The sequence below is a fragment of the Sinohyriopsis cumingii genome, chromosome 6 (genome assembly GCF_028554795.1).
Source record: "Sinohyriopsis cumingii isolate HCF-2022 chromosome 6, ASM2855479v2, whole genome shotgun sequence".
In the NCBI taxonomy this organism is placed as follows: Eukaryota; Metazoa; Mollusca; class Bivalvia; order Unionida; family Unionidae; genus Sinohyriopsis; species Sinohyriopsis cumingii.
In genome coordinates this window covers 47,932,385-47,953,057 of record NC_142966.1, presented here as the reverse complement: position 1 = coordinate 47,953,057, position 20,673 = coordinate 47,932,385, and the positions used below count along the sequence as shown (strand labels likewise).

General features: G+C 34.8%; 1 protein-coding gene across 3 annotated transcripts in view; it reads left to right on the top strand.

The window, feature by feature from the left end:
* Positions 1–20,673, top strand: part of LOC149796878 (putative phospholipid-transporting ATPase IA) — a 194,715-nt gene that overhangs the window by 66,307 nt on the left and 107,735 nt on the right. For all 3 annotated transcript variants that reach the window (XM_089961529.1, XM_089961527.1, XM_089961528.1), the window contains exons 6-11: positions 467–581; positions 2,908–2,977; positions 6,203–6,330; positions 15,073–15,143; positions 15,965–16,062; positions 16,382–16,490. In XM_089961529.1, the coding sequence (XP_089817655.1) occupies positions 467–581; positions 2,908–2,977; positions 6,203–6,330; positions 15,073–15,143; positions 15,965–16,062; positions 16,382–16,490 (591 nt within the window). The remainder of the gene's footprint in view (positions 1–466; positions 582–2,907; positions 2,978–6,202; positions 6,331–15,072; positions 15,144–15,964; positions 16,063–16,381; positions 16,491–20,673) is intronic.

Below are 20,673 nucleotides of genomic sequence, written 5' to 3'. Positions count from 1 at the left end.
AATCTATTGAATTCCACAAATAATGTTGTCTATAGTCCCAAATACCAAACCATGTATGTTTAGAAACCAAATTTTATTCTGTTTTCTTGGATAGGAAGTAAGATGCAGGAAAAATCAGTCTTGCCAACAATACAAAATTCTGTGTTTCCAAACCACTTCTTGGGTTATTAGAAACCCCAAAATAAAATTTTATCTTTGCAAATTTAAAATTTCCTTGCCTTGGGAGTATTTAACATCATGATACTAATATACTAATATTAAATTTTGAACAGTGTTAGTAAAATAGTTTAAATTGACAAATTGTAATTCAGGACTCTGTCCCCTTCATTAAAATCTAGATAGTTGATATATGGATAATTTGCTATTTACTGTAATTAAATTTCATTTGTGCATGATTTGTTGAATTTTTGAAAAGAATAAAGAATATAAATTCATTCAAGCAGATTAATAAACTTTTTTATTTCAGTTTTGAGGAATGGAGAATGGCAAGATCTGAAATGGACAAATGTTCAAGTAGGAGATATTGTGAAGGTGGTCAATGGTCAATTCTTCCCAGCTGACCTGGTCATTCTGTCATCTAGGTCAGTACAGCAATCATCTTTTTTTTATCTCTAAACTGACCATACTTCTGGTAGACAGGAGTAAGATATTTACTATGGCTACACAGGTCTGTCAGACCAGTGGTCATTCATTTGTGACTCTTTGAACATGTTTTTTTCACATTCGGAACAAAAAAATATATATCTTGGATTTGAAAGGACAGTTTCTCTCACGGGTAAGCCCTCTAGACCTTTCAGGTATAAACACTTGCACTTTACAATGTACAGGATTTGCTGCTATTAAGATAGCTCTGTTCATCATCGATGTGATGCTATACAAAGTATGTATCTTGTATTTGTTTGATTTAAATTTTCCATGTGTCTGTGCAAAATCTTGGAAATTTCTTTGAAAAAGTATAAGCATCCAAAAATGAAAAACATTCATTTATTTTTCTTGCTGGTCAGTCCAACAACTCATGGAATGGAGAATAATGAAAGATTTCCGGAAATGTTCAAAATTGGGATTAAAACAACACAAACACCGAAAATTCTGTGCAGCTATTTTTGCATTTATGTTTCTTCAGGCACAAAACGTACACCTCAGTTCTACATATTACCCGAAACTCATAAATATCTTGACCATAATTTACCCTTAAATTATCTAGGATGACCCATTATATCAGGTTGTAATTCGTATACTGAAAACCTATCCAAATTTAGTGATAGTGTCTTACAGCCTTTAATGAAATCACTTCCTTCATACATTAAAGATACTACTGATTTCATTAAAAGGTTGAAGTCTATTACATGGCTATCTGATGACTCAATCCTGGTATCATGTAACATCACTATATACCAACATTCTGCATGCAGATGGTATTGAAGCATGTAAATATTTTCTTGATAACAATCCTAATAATAGCACACTATCTAGCGAAGATATTTGTAAAATAATAAAACTTATCTTGGAAAATAATTATTTTCAATTAAATTAATAATACGAATTACATCCAAATAACAGGTATGGCAATGGGTAGTCCTTTGGCTCCTTTATAAGCTTCCTTTTCATGGGTAAATTAGAAAAAGATTTCTTCAAAACTAAATGTTTAATCCATCAGTTTGGTTCAGATTTTTAGATGACATATTTATGATCTGGAACCATTCAGCTGAAAAACTGAAAAAACGTATTGATCACCTAAATCATTTTCATCTGATGATTAAATTTACTTATACTGCATCTAGTATGCTTGTTTCATTTTTAGATGTAAATGTAATAAAAAATATTGATAGTACTATCTCTACAAATTTTCATGTCAAGGAAACTAGTATCCAACATTATGTGGAATATTCTTCATGTCATCCCATGTCATGTAAAACGGTATACCATATAGCCAGGCCAAAAGATACAGATGCATTATTTCAGATGATTGTCAATTACAAAATTTGTTGTATAAATTACAAACATATTTCCAAAATAGAAATTATCCCACACATATAATTGATTCTGCACTGAACAAAGCCCATAATCTTACTCAACATGAGGCTTTAAACACAGCAGAATGTAAAATAGAGAAAAATATAATTCCTTTCACAATACAATATAATCCTTCATTACCTAACATAGGTCATATAATAATAATAAATATTATAATCTCCTAAATTTATCAAATAAAACCAGCATAAAATCACTTTACAAAAATAAACTAATTCTCGCTTATAGAAGACCCAAGAATTTGCATGATTTTCTAATTAGAACTAACCATACAGAAAATAAAAAAGACAATTTTCGTCATCAAAATGTAACAGACACTGGTGCTGTCAGTGTGCAAACATAAGAGAAAGTACTTCTTTCAGTAGCGCTAATACAAAAGAGGTATTTTCTCTACGTGATAATACTAACTGCATATCAACTGATGTGATTTATTTGATAACCTGTAAAAACTGTAGCATGCAGTATGTTGGACAAACATTTCAACAAGTTTCTAAGAGAATGCATAGCCATCACTTTCATATAAAAATTATAGAGCTCTCCAGTTTTCTCTAATATTTCAACACACTTTAACCCAGTAATCAATCTCTACTCGATTTCTCTTTCATGCCAGTAGATATTGTGCATGGTGACCTGAATAGACTCATAAAAGAAACTTATTGGATTCATAAGTTAGATACTTTGTATCCTAATGGCCTTAATGCCAATGCACTATAAAGAATTGTAGAATTTTTTTAATTGATATATTGTTTATTTTATTATTTAATGAAATGTTCAAGAAATTAGGCTAGAGCTTGAAGAAACTTCAAACTGATTTCATTCATACTTTTTTTAATTAAAATTAACCTGTAATTTCTTTTAATTTCTTTTTATATATAGTGAGCCACAGGCAATGTGTTACATAGAGACATCAAATTTAGATGGAGAGACAAACTTAAAAATAAGACAGGTAAGATTATACAATGTTCTAAAAAGACCAATTACCGTAACAGTCCAAGTACACAATCACGTCAGCCAGTGATGCTTTTTAACCTGCCAGTGCCAATATGTTTTTACTTTTCCTGCTATTCTTTAAAAAAAATTATTCTGTTAAAAAAAAACTACTTTCATGCCCCTGTCGCTTGAATGACACCTTTTCTTATTGCTTCTTGGATGCCGGTTTAGGTTTCTCAGTGACAATTACTAACTTGCCTAGCTTCCACCTTTAATGCCTGGTTTGACCCAATGGCTAGAAATTAAATTGCTATCTGTGCAATTCCCACTAAAAGATTGCCAATTTTCATTGTAAAAGGTTTGTTCTTGCTTGTTGATTTTTGTTGTTACCATTGTTAAAACCTACACCAAAATGTCATCTGTTCACTGCTGTGCTGGTCTGTTACACCTTTTGTATATCAAGTTAATCTAATTATGTTGCCAGTGAATTGAGCATATTGGCTTTTTCTTTAAATAAATTTATTTTGTTTCAAGATGGGTTCTGTCATTTGATTTCTGTAATTGTTATGTGTGTGTGTGTATATATATATATATATATATATATATATATATATATATATATATATATATATATACATACATACATACATACATACATACATATATATATATATATATATATATATATATATATATATATATATATATATATATATATATATATATATATATATATATATCTACTGAAAGCCTGATCAGAGCCTCTAATTCATACAGAGAAAGTATTTTCATAGTTAACAATGCAGTTCATATACTGCATTTGAATTTAGTCTGAAATATGGGCATGTCAGGTTAACTTATGGACAAGATAAATATATATTACCTTATTTATTTTGAAATTCATATGTTATCCTACATGTCCACATAATCTTCAGTTATAATTCTAAATGTTTTGTGATAAATGGGTATTGTTATTGCTACTTTGAGATTAAATTATTGCAATATTTTGACAAGAACTATAAATAGAAAATAAAACACATTGTACAGTATTGTGGATATTTTCCGTTCCCTACTACATTTTGACCTTGAAAATGGTAATCTTGCACAAACCTATTATGGAACACCTGTCTTGAGAAACTGCATTTTTGTTGGAAGAATGGGTAGTTTTACAAGACAGGTTTTACTGTACTAATAAAAAAAAGAAGCGTGAAGTGACTATTTTGAAGGTTATAATTTTGAACCTTTTGCACTCATTTCTCACTGTTGGCACCACTTCACCCAGTTCTTGCTGGAAAGAAGTAAGTTTCCTAAAATATTAGAATCCATTGTAGACCCTGAATTATCAGCCTAATTATTAGCTTAGGTTGCTAGAACTCTGTATCTCTTGCTAAAGTCATTATAGTAATTTCTCTCCCCAAACCAGTATAGTAAAGGATGTTTAGTTGTTTTTTTTTGTTGTTCTTTTTGAAGTTTTGGATTGGAATGGGCTGAATTTCAGCCCCAAAACAGGCTCAGAAATTTCTCAGAGATTTTTCCTTGAGGATTTTGATTTTAATGTGACAGTAGAGATATGGGGTAATGAAGTGAGGGTTTTGACTTTAATGTGACATTCAAGAGATATGGGGTAATAAAGTGAGGATTTTGACTTTAATGTGACATTCAAGAGATATGGGTTAATGAAGTGAGGATTTTAACTTTAATGTGACATTCAAGAGATATGGGGTAATGAAGTGAGGATTTTGATTTTAATGTGACATTCAAGAGATATGGGTAATGAAGTGAGGGTTTTGACTTTAATGTGACATGAAGTGAGGATTTTGACCTTAATGTGATGGCATTTAGTTACAGTAGATAACAAGGTATAACTTGATGGTATTTGGTTAGATTAGATAACAACGTATAACTTGATGGTATTTGGTTACATTAGAAAACAAGGTATAACTTGATGCTATTTTTATGCTTATTATTTCTGATGCATCAACTTTACCTTGACCACTACCTATGATGCCATGTTGTGACCAAGAATGCAGAAATCGGTCAAAAGGATAATAAGTATTTTGAATGAAACGAAGCTATTTAAACACTTTCTTCAATAGTAGTATCTTTTTATTTGTTTTTTTTTAAAGAAACATACTTCAGCTTAATCCGATTTCAGCATTCCAAGCTTCCATTACATTCCAGCCAACTGAAATGTAGTCAGCAAAATTTGAAAACACACCCATTTGCTTTTATCAGAATTTGAATATTTTAGAAAGAAGACATCAAGGTAAGATCTAAATAAAGAATATGACTTTAATTTGTACAAAAGCATTGATATGAGCTGCCTGTGTTTGAGATATTTCTGCAAATTGGGTCTCTTTTCCCCCTGTCAGTTGACTGGGAAACACGCTACACAACACCGTTATTTAGGCAGTAAGATGGCGCACCAAAAACATAAATAGCAGGGCTGATGTCGGACTAGGTGAGAGGATGCATCTTGACAAATACTTCACCTGCATTGCAACAAAAAGGCTTCTGTGGCTCATGGTCATGCTGATGTGATATTTTTGATGTTTTGTTCTCAAATGTTATTTTTGGGTGCTGTTTATGTTAGAATCTTGAAACTTTATTATTGGAGACATCTCTGTTAGTACTGCATCCATGCAGATAAAGAAGTTGAGAGATCTACATTTTATGCTTTGCCAGGTTAGACATTGGCTGAGTATCTGCATTTAGTTTATGACTACATGGATTTTCTAAATGCTATGTACAGCTCTTTTTGACCAGTACAGATGAAAAAAGGAATAAAATATGTTTGTTGAATGGATAACTTTAATATTATTGACTGTACATTGTATATTTTGATAGGTTAACTCTGTGTTGTACACAGGAATATAGGAATTAAGTGAGTGGACTGCATGCTTATTCGTATGAGGCTGCATATGTAGTGGCTAATTAAGGTAATGTCTAATGCAATAAATGTGCCTCTGAATAGTGTTCATACTGGCTGTCATGAAATGTGCCTCTGAATAGTGTTCATACTGGCTGTCATGAAATGTGCCTCTGAATAGTGTTCATACTGGCTGTCATGAAATGTGCCTCTGAATAGTGTTCATACTGGCTGTCATGAAATGTGCCTCTGAATAGTGTTCTGTTTGTCCTGCAGCAAGTACCTGCACTGCAATAGAGAGAAAAAAGCTAATTTAAACCTTGATATTGTTTCATTTCTTGCTGTGTTCTAATTTATTTTTACTCTTGTTAGGGTCTGCCCCAGACAGCCAAATTGCTGAGCAAGGATGAGTTGTTAGACCTCACAGGAACTGTGGAGTGTGAACTTCCCAACAGATATCTTCATGACTTTGTGGGTAACATCAGGCCGTCAGGCAGGCTGTAAGTAACCCAGACAACTTATTAGATGTATTCTACAGAAGATGTGAGATAAAGCCTAGAATTTTATAGCACAACACCAAAATTTAAGTTTGTATGCACCTGCCACTGATGTGGAGGGGTCATATTTAATATTACCCTTGTCTGTCTGTCTGTCCATAGGTACCTTACTTTGTCACTATAAGATAGCTCTGTGCAAGGTGTTAATTTTTTATGGGAAGTATGGTAATGGATCCTAATTCCATATCTGGTAGTAATATTATTATCATATACTCTAAAGCATGGTAACCTAAATGGTGGCCTACTTGTATGTCTCCCATGAACAGCGTTATAGTGAAGGAGTATCGCATATCTATCTGTCCCTATGTTAAGTTTTACATTTAGGTCACTACAGCAGAGCATTGCTTCAAATACATTTCTCTTTAGAATATGTTCCTGAATTGCAATAATGCTAGCAATATAAGTTTCTCTCCCCTTGAATGTAACATTCGTAGAAAGATGAACATTTTGTCTTTCTTGTCTATTTAAATAATACTTTGTGCTCCCAGCACAAGAAAATGTTCCAGATTAGACACATCCTCTACAGATTGAGTATGTTGGTAGATTCTCTGTCAAGAAGGGGTAAAAAGTGAGTACCTCATTTGATTCCTTTATCAATTGATCTTTCAGTGAATATGCATATGTTTGGGGTGTCCGATGAAAGATCTTTTTGCAACATGAAGTAATCATATACAATCCATTTTGACTCTCCTATCTTGGACCAGGAAGCTTGGGCAGGGATGATCTGGCAATCAGTTCATATGGAATTTTGGTCTATGTCTTCCCTCCAAATGTTCTGATTCCAGGAGTCATTCAGGAAATCAGGGACAAGAATTGCAGAAATACTTCTGGTGGCCGCACTAGAATGGAACAAATCATTAAAATAGTATCAGATGTCCACTGGAAGATCCCATTGAAATTCAGTCCACTTAAACAACCATGCTCACAGGTGTTTCATCTCTGCCTTGATAGGGTTCTTCTTCCTGTTTGGCTCTTAGTGTAAAAAGGAGCTTTCAATCTTCAGCAGTAGAGATAATGCTGTGAAGGATAAAGCCCTCCATTATAAAAGTCTTCAAAGGGAAGTGGAAGATGTTCATGGACTGGTGCAAAGATAACATTGTCTCCTCGAATGCCCCATTTTCTCGGGTGGCTAGATATTTTCTCTTGCTTTGAATGAGAAAAAGTTAGCTTGGGTTACTGTCAGGGGATATCACTTCATGATTTCTGACACAGTCAAACATAATTGAATATAGATCACAACAAGGGTCAGACAACTTTGACATGGCCTAAAACACTCATCCTTTATCCAAAATGGAATCTTTCATGGGTTTCGACTTGGTTCAACTCTGAGAAGTTCAAACCCTTAGCCAGAGCCAGGATGTGGTTGCATCTTTTGGATAGTGCTAGCCTCTGTGTGCGGGTTGAGTTCAAATCAGATGGTTCCATGGTGTTAGTGATGTAACCAGGTTTTAAAACTAAACCAATTACTGTTTGTGGACAGTCAAAGGTGGCCATCCAAATTCTTTCCCCTATCAACACATCAAGATAGCTAGCTAAGCAAGACCTGGTCTTTGCCCTAAAAATTTGCTTGAAATGCACAGAGAAGAGCCATGGATTCACAAACATTTTCTGCCCATTACGGCACGATGGTTGAAATGGGTAATATGATCAGCATATTGTGACACATCTCGGGGCCAGAAGACCTGCCAATCCTACTGAAAAAGTCTAGAGATCTAGAGAATCCCAATTTTCGGACTGATTCCCCGATTTTTAAGAAAAAATCCTGATTTTTCAACTCTTCAAGAAGAAAAAAATCCGTATTTTTATAAATTCAAAAACATCATTTTCTGTTTTCCTGTTTCTGTATCTGATTTTTCTGTGTCTGGTTTGGTTATTAGTACTTTACCATATCCGGCTTGATTTCCAGTTTTCATCCGTAAATACAAAAAGATTGTCTCAAAGTGTGGTTTTCTTTATCCAACCCCATCAGCAAATCACAGCAACATAATGGATATGTTTCTCAGCAAGAAGCGAAAAAAAGAACTGATGAATTTTCACCAGCGAAGAAAAAGAAATGGGATAAAAAATATAGGAGTGATTGGGGGAAGCAGTTTGCTTTCATTCGTCCATCGACTTGCGGGGTCTATCATGCATTCTGCCAATGCTGCTCACAGCATCTCGCAATACGATGTGGTGGTTTAGATGACATTAAAAAACACATTGCAACAGCCAAGCACAAATGGTGTGAAAAAGATATTAGCAGCATGAGGCCACTGCAATTTTCCATGGTAAAAGAGAAGGATGACCTGTCGGTGATCAGAGCAGAGACTTATTTTACAAGAGTAAGTATTTGAAGTAAACAAAATTAATTAGAACCAGCTTATGTATCAAGCAACATTTAGTTTCCCCACCCCACCCCCCGATATGTCCAGTTCTTGAAACCTTAAATACAGGTGTACATTTTTGATGTACAGCAAACACAGTATTTTTCATAGTTTGATGTTGTCAGAATTAGCATTAATGTAAATTAATAAACTGTTGTAGATTGTTTATTTTGGAGTGAATTAAGCTAATGTTTTTTTTTTTTTATTTAACTGGAACGCTGCAAGCAGTGATGCCTCCTCAAATAATTATCTCCTCAAATATTTCAAAACACTATATAATACTTACCAAAAATCATTTAATTTTAAATAATATGCTTATAGTGATAACCTGTAAATTGTTTCTTAAAATAGCTCTATTTCTGAGACCTGTAAAATTAACACTTGTAATCGAAATATTACACAGTTTTACTAGTTGTGAATCTGCTAATCCAGTTTCAGGTTTATTTCATGATTGCATGAATGGTGCTTTTAATACTTTGTTTCAGTGGCTTGTGAATCATAACATCCCATTAGCAGCCACTGATGGGTTTGGGGATGTTTTGAGGAGCATGGTTCCAGACAATACAATTGCTCAGAAATATAGATGTGCAAGAACAAAATCAACACACTTTGCATTGACCTTGGCTGCATACACCGCAGAGACACTTGCAAGAGCAAAGAGTGATTCTCCTTTCAGGTATGATGAGTATCAAAATATGTAAATACTGTTTTATTTATAAAATAGCAGAAATAATTGTTTCATGCCATAAAATTTTCAGGTAGTTTATCTCACAATATAATGCTGTTTTAAAATACTCTAATGTACTTGTTTTAAATACCTGTATACTGACGCTATTTACATTTTGTGTAATTACTGGTCTTTTTTGTTTCAGCCTGGCAACTGATGGAAGCAATGACAACACAGAGAAGTTGTTCCCAATGGTCATAACATATTTCAATGAAAGTGCAGAAGTGAGAACAAGTATCCTTTCAGTACCTGAGCTGACTGAGGCATCCACTGGGAGCAATATTGCTGGGCTGATACTGGAACAGTTGAAGAAATACAGTATTCAAGTTGACAATATGCTCTCCTTTGTCTCTGATAACACAGCATCGATGGTTGGCTGTCACAGTGGTGTCACTTCTAAGCTTAGGGAAGCACACCCTCATTTACTTACAGTGGATTGTGCCTGCCACCTCATCAATGCTGCAGCTAAAAAGTCCTTCCGGCAACTTTCTGTGTGGATTGGTGAGCTTCTCCTGGATATTTATTATTACATGGAGCCAAGTGATAAAAGAGTGTGGGATTTCAAGAATTTTCAACTTCTGCATAATGATGAAGTCAGGAAAATCATGAAGTATTGCCCAACTAAATGGCTTTCTCTTGGAAAGTGCATTAATCGTCTTTTAGAGCTGTTGGTGCCACTTAGTGAGTTTATAGAGAAAATGTATTTAGAAGAAAAGGCAAAAGCACAGAAGGCTTCAGCAGCTACTTGTAAGAAGGCAGGGCCAGATGCTGCTGCTGCGATTGTTGACCACTGGTTTAGGCAGAAGGAATTAACAACGTCATCACCTGCTGCAAGTCTCAGCAATGCCAAGCTGAAAAGAATAAGAGATAACCTAAACTCAAGACATACCCTATCAATACTTTCAATATTGCACAGCAACAGCAATGCTGAGCGAGCATTCTCAATGGTCATAAAAACAGAACTAGCCAAAGAGCCAGCCTGTCAGCATCAACCCTGGAAGCTATTCTTGTTAGCAAATTTGGTACCCAAAGACAAATAAAAGATGAACTTTTGCAGAAATGCAAATTTGTGACATACATTGGACTGAAATAACAAAAAACATCTTTATACACCTTATTCTTGTACCTCCTGATTTATTTACCCTGCCTCCTAATTTTTAATTGTGATCTTCCTGATTTTGATTTTTTCAAGTTGGCAGGTCTGGGCCAGCTATGCCTCATGAAAATTTCTGCTCATGAAATGAAAGAAATCTCACCAAGTCTCGTGTTTGAATGCAATGTTTCAGTTTTAGATGTACTGTAAACTGGTGGCTGGTATGCACAGTCAATTTCTCAAGTTTCTATCTCTAATATCTAGCATCCTAGAGATGTGAATTGAATCAGGTGGGTCCAGTGGCTGTAGACCAAATATCTGCCGGACCCTTTTGAGGTCAGCACAACCTCCTGAACTTCCTTACAGGTTTTTGCTGGATTTTTTTTCAGTAAGGGAAAGTCAGCCATTGTTCTTATCTAAGTGTTATATTAGAAGAGTGGTTTATCATTCTTCATGTTCTTATAGGGAATTGAGACAGTCTTCCCTTGAAGAAGGCTAATGATTGAGATTGGATGCTCATACATTTTTTCTTCTTTTGACCTATCTTCCTAATGTTAATGTAATCACAGAAGATATTTCAAAGGAAAAATAGGTTTTAAGTAAATTACAGTTCTTGAAAAATACTTGCCTGATCACATTACTACAGGGTTCATACGGTCTTTTACAGTTTGTGAAAAAGTCTTTGAATATTGAAATAAACCCAAGCATTTTAATTTCTTTCCATAATCACATAAAATTGTCCAAGGTTGTTAGATTTGAATGTAGTCAAGTTTTCCTGGTTTCTTTCTTTTGATGACCCATTCAGTTTCATTTCATCATTAAACAATATTGAGGGGCCCTGAGTGGCCGAGTTGTCTAAAGCGCTCACCATTACGGATCACTGCCATCTCACCTCAGTCTGCGCCGGTTCAAGTCTTGGATTCAGCCAGTGTGGGTATGTGAGAAAGCTTGCCAGCAGCTTCTCGTGGGTCAGTGGTTCTTTCCGGGGTTTTCCCGGGTTCTTCCTCCACCATTAATACTGGCCGCCATGTATAGCCTATTGTGTGCTGAAAAATGGCGTTAAACCCCACAACAACAACAACAACAACAAACAATATTGTAGTATTTTATATTCATTATTTTCTCATATAACTTAACTTGTATAAAAAATGTTAGCAAAAATAGGTCTTGGAAATCAATGTTTATGGTCTTTAAAAGTTTTGGAAAAGTCTTTGAATTTATCATTCAGAATTCTGTATGAACCCTGTACTAGCAAACCCTTCCACACTGCCCTGCAAATGTTAGCATTCTTGTTGATATATCACTCAGTTTAAACTTGTGCCACCTGGGGGAGATGAGACAATGGGTAAGAGTTTCTTTCATTTGTCTGTACAGTTTATAGACCTGAAAGATTAAATTTTCATTTTTCTGGAATCTCTGGATTCAAGTAGCATTGAATTGCTTTCTAGTTAAAGGTGATGCTTTTGTTGAAGCTATTCATTGGATTTCATGTTAAAACAAGGGTTTATTGATGAAAATTGGATGTACTCCGCATAATAAGCTTCATGAGTAAAGTTTCAACTTGATTACTATGTCTTGACTACCTTATTGCCCTCAGACTTTGTGATGAAGAATCAGGTTTTATTCTTCCTTTGTGTGTGTGCATGTAAAGTATTTGCTTATCTTCCATGTTTGTTTATTTATAATGGGGGCCTGACTATGAGTGGTGTAGATCAAGATCTGCCATCAGACAATTTGCCTACAGGACAAGGTCTGTGATGCTATTTCCTCTTATAATTTTAGGCTCAGAGAATAGATCCATAACCATATCTGCCATCAGACAATTTACTCATAGGACAGGGTCTTTGATGCTGTTTCTGCTTGAAATTTTAGTCACATAGGATAGACCGAGATCTGCCATCAGACAATACGCCAACAAGACAGGATCTACAATGTTATTTCTGTTGATAATTTTTTGCAAATAAGGTAAACCCAGATTTGCTGGTACTTGATATAATTGCAGATCTGTTGTGGGACTGCAACCATTGTTGTAAATTTTCTGTTGCCACACAATGCAATATTATGTATTTTCCATATATATTGGGACACCATATTTGTTGTGGCACCATAAATTGATTTTTAAAGTAATTTTTCATGCAGTGTATGTTCTAAAACACATCAGGATTTTTTAGTCATAAGTTGTGGGTTTTAAATTTCTTTGAAAATTAGATGTAAAAAAATGCACTCAGACTTATTTTTTATTTAATAAAATATTAAGCTGTGTGCTTGAGATAAAACTCTTTAATTCTTCACTTCATGAACCTAACCCTTATGCTCATGTATGATCCCTCCTTTCAGTGCATGAATATTTTTTAACTCCGTCACTCTTTCAAAAATTGTCATTGGCAGTAACACATCTGCTGCTGAAACTGCAAGGACTTGAGTTAGATTCTTTATCTGCACTAGTCATGCAATTCTCACACGTTTTAGCCCCCTTATAGAAATGAGGTTAAACTACACTGGAGTTTCATCCTTGTTAATGGTCATATTTTGGTGAAATCATCTACTCTGGCCTTTATGAATTCACTGACCGATTTTATTTTCTCCCCCAAATCTGGGAGATATTGGGTCATTGATGTTCATGCTTAAAGTATGCAATTATGTCATTGTTTCAATTTATTTTCAAAATCACTGTGCAAACCAGTACAACGGAACCAAAGTTGGCTTCCCTATATAAGCTGACTTTGTCTCTGTGTGTGTATATGTGTATATATATATATATATATATATATATATATATATATATATATATATATATATAAAAATCAGTATGCTTAAAAGATTCCAAAGTTGCCTTCTGGGGTCAGCTTGTAACAAAATAATCTTTGTATTTGATATACTATCAGTAAGTTCAGACAATGAGTTTATTGCTCGCTACCAGCTGTGTTTATTCAACACATGGGCTTCTGTCTGTTTGCCATCTGTAATCATAATTGATACAAACAGTCATTGATGTTTACAGGGTAAATATTATACGCAGCTTTGCCTTGCTTTAATAGTATTTTTTGTAACCCATACAAGCAAGAAGATTATCATTTATACTTACAATAAATGTATTTTCTAATAATGGTTTTTAGTTGCAAGATATTGCATATTTCTAACCTGGATATAATATACTCTTGGTTATTTTGCACCTTACACCATGTCATGCTTGAATGGCAGGTGTCTTCAAGCAGTGGGTCTGTCTCTCTCTCTCTCATTTGTGATTTTGCTGAATCCAGTTTTCTGTGTCGTGTTACCATACAGAAGCAATACACACTATGGATGCATGCACTACATAAAGGGATTTTGTGGATATATATTTGCCTTCAACAAATTGTTCCTAAAGAACAAAAAAGTGAATAAATGATAACACCACAAGGTTAGATTCTTGCATTGTCATCGAATAAGCATTTTATTTATCAGTTTTATTGTAGCATACAGTTTGGGGGAGGTGCAAATATTTTGTTTCCTAAGTATTGAGACATATGATCCAGGTTGAAAAAATTTCATCATAAGTTCTGGGACAGGAATTTTTTTTTTTATTGTGTCCAAATATATACAGTAAATATATTTTCGATTTTGTGCCTGACTTCCATTGGCAGCTATCTAAAATGTTTCCTAAATGCCAGTATTGAAATATCTGTTATTGACAAAAACAGTCTAATAATCATTAATAAGAACTTGTAAGGACCATCATGTGACAATTGTTTCCCATGCAGTAACTATCAGAATCCCCTTTGGTAAATACTGTGAATCATTGTGAATTCTTGGGTGCATGATTTCATGGTTAGTTTATAAAATGTCTGTTCATGGGTGTCTGATTTGTGGTTAGTTTATAAAATATATATTCTTGGGTGTTTGATTTCATGGCTAGTTTTTCATTGATGTCCAATTTCATGGTTAGTTTATAAAATGTCTTCTTATATTTGTCTGATCTCATGGTTACCTTATGCATTGTCTATTCAATAGGTGTCCAATTTCATAGTTTATTAACTGTCTATTCATGGGTGTTCAATTTCATGGTTAGTTTTATAAAATGTTTATTAATGGGTGTCCAGTTTCATGGTCAAGTATTTAGAGATGTTACTCCTTGCCATTTCTACTGTTTAATTTGCTGGCAAATACACCCGTCTCCAGTTTCTAACATGTTGGTATTTTACAAATGATTTCTAATACATGCATATATTTCCGTTAATATTTCTTCTATTGGTCAGAAAATTAAATAATTTGGTCAATAATTGACCATAATCATTGTTGTAGACTGATTAAGAACTTGATCAAGAGTTGACCATAATCATTGTTGTAGACCTATTAAGAACTTGGTCAAGAGTTGACCATAATCACTGTTGTAGACTGATTAAGGACATGGTCAAGAGTTGACCATAATCATTATTGTAGACTGATTAAGGACATGGTCAAGAGTTGACCATAATCATTGTTGTAGACTGATTAAGAATACTAATAGAACACCTGTTTTTCAGAGCTATACCGATGGGACCTGACCAGATGCTTTTGAGAGGGGCAATGTTGAAGAACACAAAATGGATATTTGGTTAGTGCAGAGATTGTATATAAAATAGTTATAATTGTATGGCTGATAATATATCAATCTTTCCAAAGGCACTAGACCTTTGAGAGATAATTTTTATAAAGTAGAACTTGTACAGGAAACAAGCATGATAAAGCACTGTGTAAAATAGCTCACTCCTTAAAGCAAAGTCTTGATTCATTTACCTAGAAATAGCTACACACAAAGATTTTCTGTAAAATCAACAAACATTTAGTTAACCTGGTCTAAAAAGTCACAGGTGTAAACATTAACCAAGACATTCACATAGAATGCAGATGGATTCAATAGTGTTGTTTGGAAACATGGATTGTTTTAAAAATTCAGAATATTTGAAGAAATTATTATTTTCATCCAAAGTTTAGCAATATGTTGTAGATAGGGGCACAAGCTTCTGAGGGTTCAGGAAAAAAATCTGAGAGGTCATTCATGAGTAATGCAAGCTTGATGGGACCGGAAAAAAGATTAGCTATAAAACAGATTAATGATCGATAATAAGATTTGTATATTACTATATTCACCAAGCTGCTAAATCTGGTTTTGTTACTGGTTTCATTGCTTTTCACTGTTCCACTATTTTTAAGGAGTTATACATAAGACAGGTGATGCCTTGAACCTCTTGAAGTGTGAAATATAAATGACATTTGTCTATGATTTGTATCCCCTATTTTATCCTCCAAATGAATGGACACTTTAGAGATTGTTCTTTGAAAGACAACATAATTTAGATTCAGTTAGCGTACAAATATAAATGCAAAATCACCTCTTATGGTCACATATATATTTTAAAATCTGTATTTTTACAGGTATAGTTGTCTATAATGGCCATGAAAGTAAACTAATGCTGAACTCCACAACTGCTCCTCTAAAAAGATCCAATGTAGAAAGAGTTACCAACTTTCAGGTATGTAAACAGTATAGAAATTACTGGTTTATAGTTAACCTTTATACATATGTCTGTCTGTCTTCATTGCTCTGTTATTGATGAACTTTATTCAGTTGAAAATATCTGTATTGATAGATGGGTAGAAATGATGATAAACATTAAAATCTTTATGCTGTATTTGTGTAATGAAGTTAAACAACTTTTGTTTACCCATTGTGATCAAACATTTCATGGAAAGAGAAATTGTAAAGTTTTTTTAAAGAAAGTGTACTCTTTTATTCTTATAATTTTTCTAAAATTTAACAACTTTTGATTATTTCTTCTCTTTGTCTTTCAGATTATATACCTGTTTGTGATTCTGCTAGTTCTGTCTTTGATCAGCACTATAGCCAGTCATGTCTGGACATCCTATCATGAAAACCGAGACTGGTATCTGGGATACAAAGGTTAGCCTTTTGATTTGTAGGTAACGTTAGATCATTTGAATGTTGACAAGATTTTCACTTGAATACTTATTTGAATTTTGCAGTGTTTGCCCATATATTGGCAATTCCAGCCACTTCAGGTCAGAAAATTAAATTACTGTTTGGATATTTTCGGATTGAGCACCATGATGATCGGAGCAATGTGACTTACCCAGAGACATGTCATTGTGGCTGACCCAGTCTGGGCAGGTTGAATATGCTAACCACTGACCCAGTCTGGGCAGGTTGAATATACTAACCAATGATTTAGTCTGGGCAGGTTGAATATGCTAACCACTGACTTAGTCTGAGCAGGTTGAATATGCTAATGCTAACCACCGAAACAGCCTGGTCAGATTGAATATGCTAACCACTGACTTAGTCTGGTCAGGTTGAATATGCTAACCACTGACTTAGTCTGGTCAGGTTGAATATACTAACCACTGACTTAGTCTGGTCAGGTTGAATATGCTAACCACTGAAACAGTCTGGTCAGATTGAATATGCTAACCACTGACCCAGTATGGTCAGGTTGAATATGCTAACCACTGACAGTCTGGTCAGATTGAATATGCTAACCACTGACCTAGTCTGGTCAGGTTGAATATGCTAACCACTGACTTAGTCTGGTCTGGTTGAATATGCTAACCACTGACCCAGTCTGGGCAGGTTGAATATGCTAACCACTGACACAGTCTGGTCAGATTGAATATGCTAACCACTGACTCAGTCTGGTCAGGTAGACTATGCTAACCACTGACCCAGTCTGGTCAGGTTGAATATGCTAACACTGACCCAGTCTGGTCAGGTTGAATATGCTAACCACTGACACAGTCTGGTCAGGTTGAATATGCTAACCACTGACCCAGTATGGTCAGGTTGAATATGCTAACCACTGACCCAGTATGGTCAGGTTGAATATGCTAACCACTGACCCAGTCTGGTCAGGTTGAATATGCTAACCAATAACCCAGTCTGGTCAGGTTGAATATGCTAACAAATGACCCAGTCTGGTCAAGTTGAATATGCTAACCACTGAGCCACAATAGCTCCGTATGAGTTTGAGGAAGGAAGCAACAAAAAAATGTGTATACTTGCTTTGACAACTGTCACAAGGATTATTCAACTTGTAGATACATTCAGATATAATGGACCCATCTTAATATGGCTTGATAGTCCATCAATCAACCACTAATATAAATTTGAAGAATTAAGTAAAGAAAAATATCACCTGGTAGCATCCAAAATCAGTATTGGTGATTAGTTGCTTGCTGTTATGTATGACTTTCATTACTTCGTGACTCTGGACAGATCACTGACAGCCTACAACCACCTGAAGAAAATTGTAACAAAACTTAGCACTTGAAACAATCTACCCTGCAAACTGGCTGGCTCAGCCTGGGGCGCTAGTGCTCAGACACTCAAGACATCAGCACTGGCCCTCTGTTATTCTACAGCCAAGTATTGTGCTCCTGTCTGGACTCCTCATCCTACCTAAGTTAGCTGATGTCCAACCAATCACAGCAATGCGCATAATCTCTGGAACACTAAATCCTGGTCCTTTACCATGGCTTCTGATACTAAGTAAAATTCCCCCACCACATCTGGGTCACCAGGAAGCAAACATAAAAGTGCTGACTAAGGTCTATGCCACTGAGAAACTTTCACTGTACATGCACATCACCTCACATCCAGCTGTCTGCTTGACTTTGAGATGTCCAATCTTGTTAGGTTTGTTGCCGGAGGATGTTGGAGCTAATCCTCCTATACTGCTTTGTGGATTGCCATGAAACTCTACACACACATTCATCCCTTGGTCTAGTTGGTTCTAGATGAAATTGGTGCTGTTCACAAATACAAAATGTCTATCACATTATCCATCTTGAAAATTTTGTTATCGCTACTCCTCCTGAATGGATGGTTATATTAAAATTGGGTTTTCACTTAAAGACTTTTATGATGTCTTCTTGGTCCTAAATGGAAATGGTTCTGAACTGAGGTCCAGTAAGGTAAACATAACTATGACAGTCATCTTGAAAATCTTGTTATCGCTACTGCTTCTGAATGGATGGTCATTTCAAAATGAGGTTGTTACTCGAGGACTTCATGGTACTAAATGAAAATGGTGCTGATCTGGCATCCAGTATACCATCACAGGAACCCTCTTGAAAGTTTGGTTATCTACTAAAGTAAAAGTCACACAGGTCATGTAGGCATTCAACACAGACTATCAGTAATGGGTGTTATTTTTTAGAATTTGATTCTACATACCTTAAAGTGGCAAGTGTTCACTTCATTTGGATTCTTGTATGTCCACATTAATTGGAAGGTCATTATTTAGATGTCCCAAGAAGTGCATATGGCAAAATCAATTTAAAGTACATAGACATTTTTGGATGTAAAGAACTTAAAGTCGTGATCCAGTACAGTCCAGATTGAATGTCACTGTAATGTCACAATGAAAGCTACGCATATTGATAAACAAATTCGTACTATCTTATATTATGATGATTCCACTCGAAGTGCCCTTTTCTTGACCCATGTTTAGCACATGGCCAACGTTGCAAAAGTCCGCGGAGATCAATAATTTTTGTTTGGAAGTTTCTTGATCACAGTTAATGTGCAGAGTATTCAGTAATCAGGATTGAATAGACTTCTGTTAAAGAAAATTAGTGTTAAAATTTAAAAGAACAATTTATCTTAAATTTAAAATGAGTAAATGTGCATACATGACCTGTTTGACTTGTACTATACTCCTGTATCTTCATATCATTATGGTGTTTTCACTTAGGGGGCACTCTGCAGATATTATGTACTTCTGAGAGTGACAAGTGTATGGTATTGTTCACATTTGCAGCGTGCACATTGGAGAAAATGTTGGCATACCGCTATGTTACTTTCATGTATTGTGGCTGAAATTTCTTTGTATATTAAGCTTGTGGATATTGTATATGATTTAAGCACACAGCTAACTAAATGGCTGTTCTCATTAAATCAGCCAGAATTAAAGTAAATTATCTTTTGCAGCTATTAGAATAGGGAAGACAAATTTTCCAGACTTGTCAATACTCTATAACCCAAATTACACCCATCAGTCATATATGAAAATAAAGGGAATTAAACAGTTCTTTTAAAACACCTAAGATATACAAGGTCTATTTTAAATAGCCAATATAACCAGTGAAGGAAACCTGGTAAATTCTTTTTATTTATAAATCTCACCCAATGCAAATTATGAAATTATAGAGTGCCACCTCAAAGACTTTTTATGATGTCTACTTGCTCCCAAATGGAAATGGTTCTGTCATGAAGTCTAATGTATCTACCACAACATCCATTTTGAAAATCTTGTTATTGCTACTCTTGCTGATTGAATAGTCATATCAACATGGAGTTTTCACTTCCAATGATATCTAGTGAGTCCTAAATGAAAATAGTGTCAATCTGATGTCTGATGTAATTGCCACATATCAGTCATCTTGAAAATCTTGTTATCGCTACTCCTCCTGAATAACAACAAGATATTTTCATGTAAAAACTTATTATAATGCCTACTTCATCCTAAGTGAAAATTGTGCCAGTCTGATATCCAATATGGTTGATTCAGCAGCCATCTAGAAAATATTTTTATTGCTACTCCTGAACAGAAAGTCATATTGACATCAGGTTGTCACCAAAATGCTTATGTATACTTGATCTGATAGAAAATGGTGCCGATCTGGGGTCAGTAGAAAATGGTACCGATCTGGGGTCAGTAGAAAATGGTGCCGATCTGGGGTCAATAGAAAATGTTGCCGATCTTTGATCTAATATGGCTGCCACTGTGGCCACCTTGAAAATTTTGTTAACACATCTTCTTGTGACTGAATTGTCATATCATAATGAAATTATACTCTTATTGATCCCGATATCCATTATGTGGCCCCATTTTTTTATTTGGTTTCATCAGAATAGTTCTTATGATGCCTACTTGCTCCCAAATGAAATTATCTGTCCCTCAATATGGCCACCATGGTGTCGATTTTGAAAATAATGTTATATTTTCTCCAAAATGGATATTTCAACATTTGGCTTTCATCAACAGATGTATGATACCAAGTTGGTCCTAAATGAAGATGATGCCAACTGTGCATTTAGTATGTTGTCACTACTTGTACTGAATGGA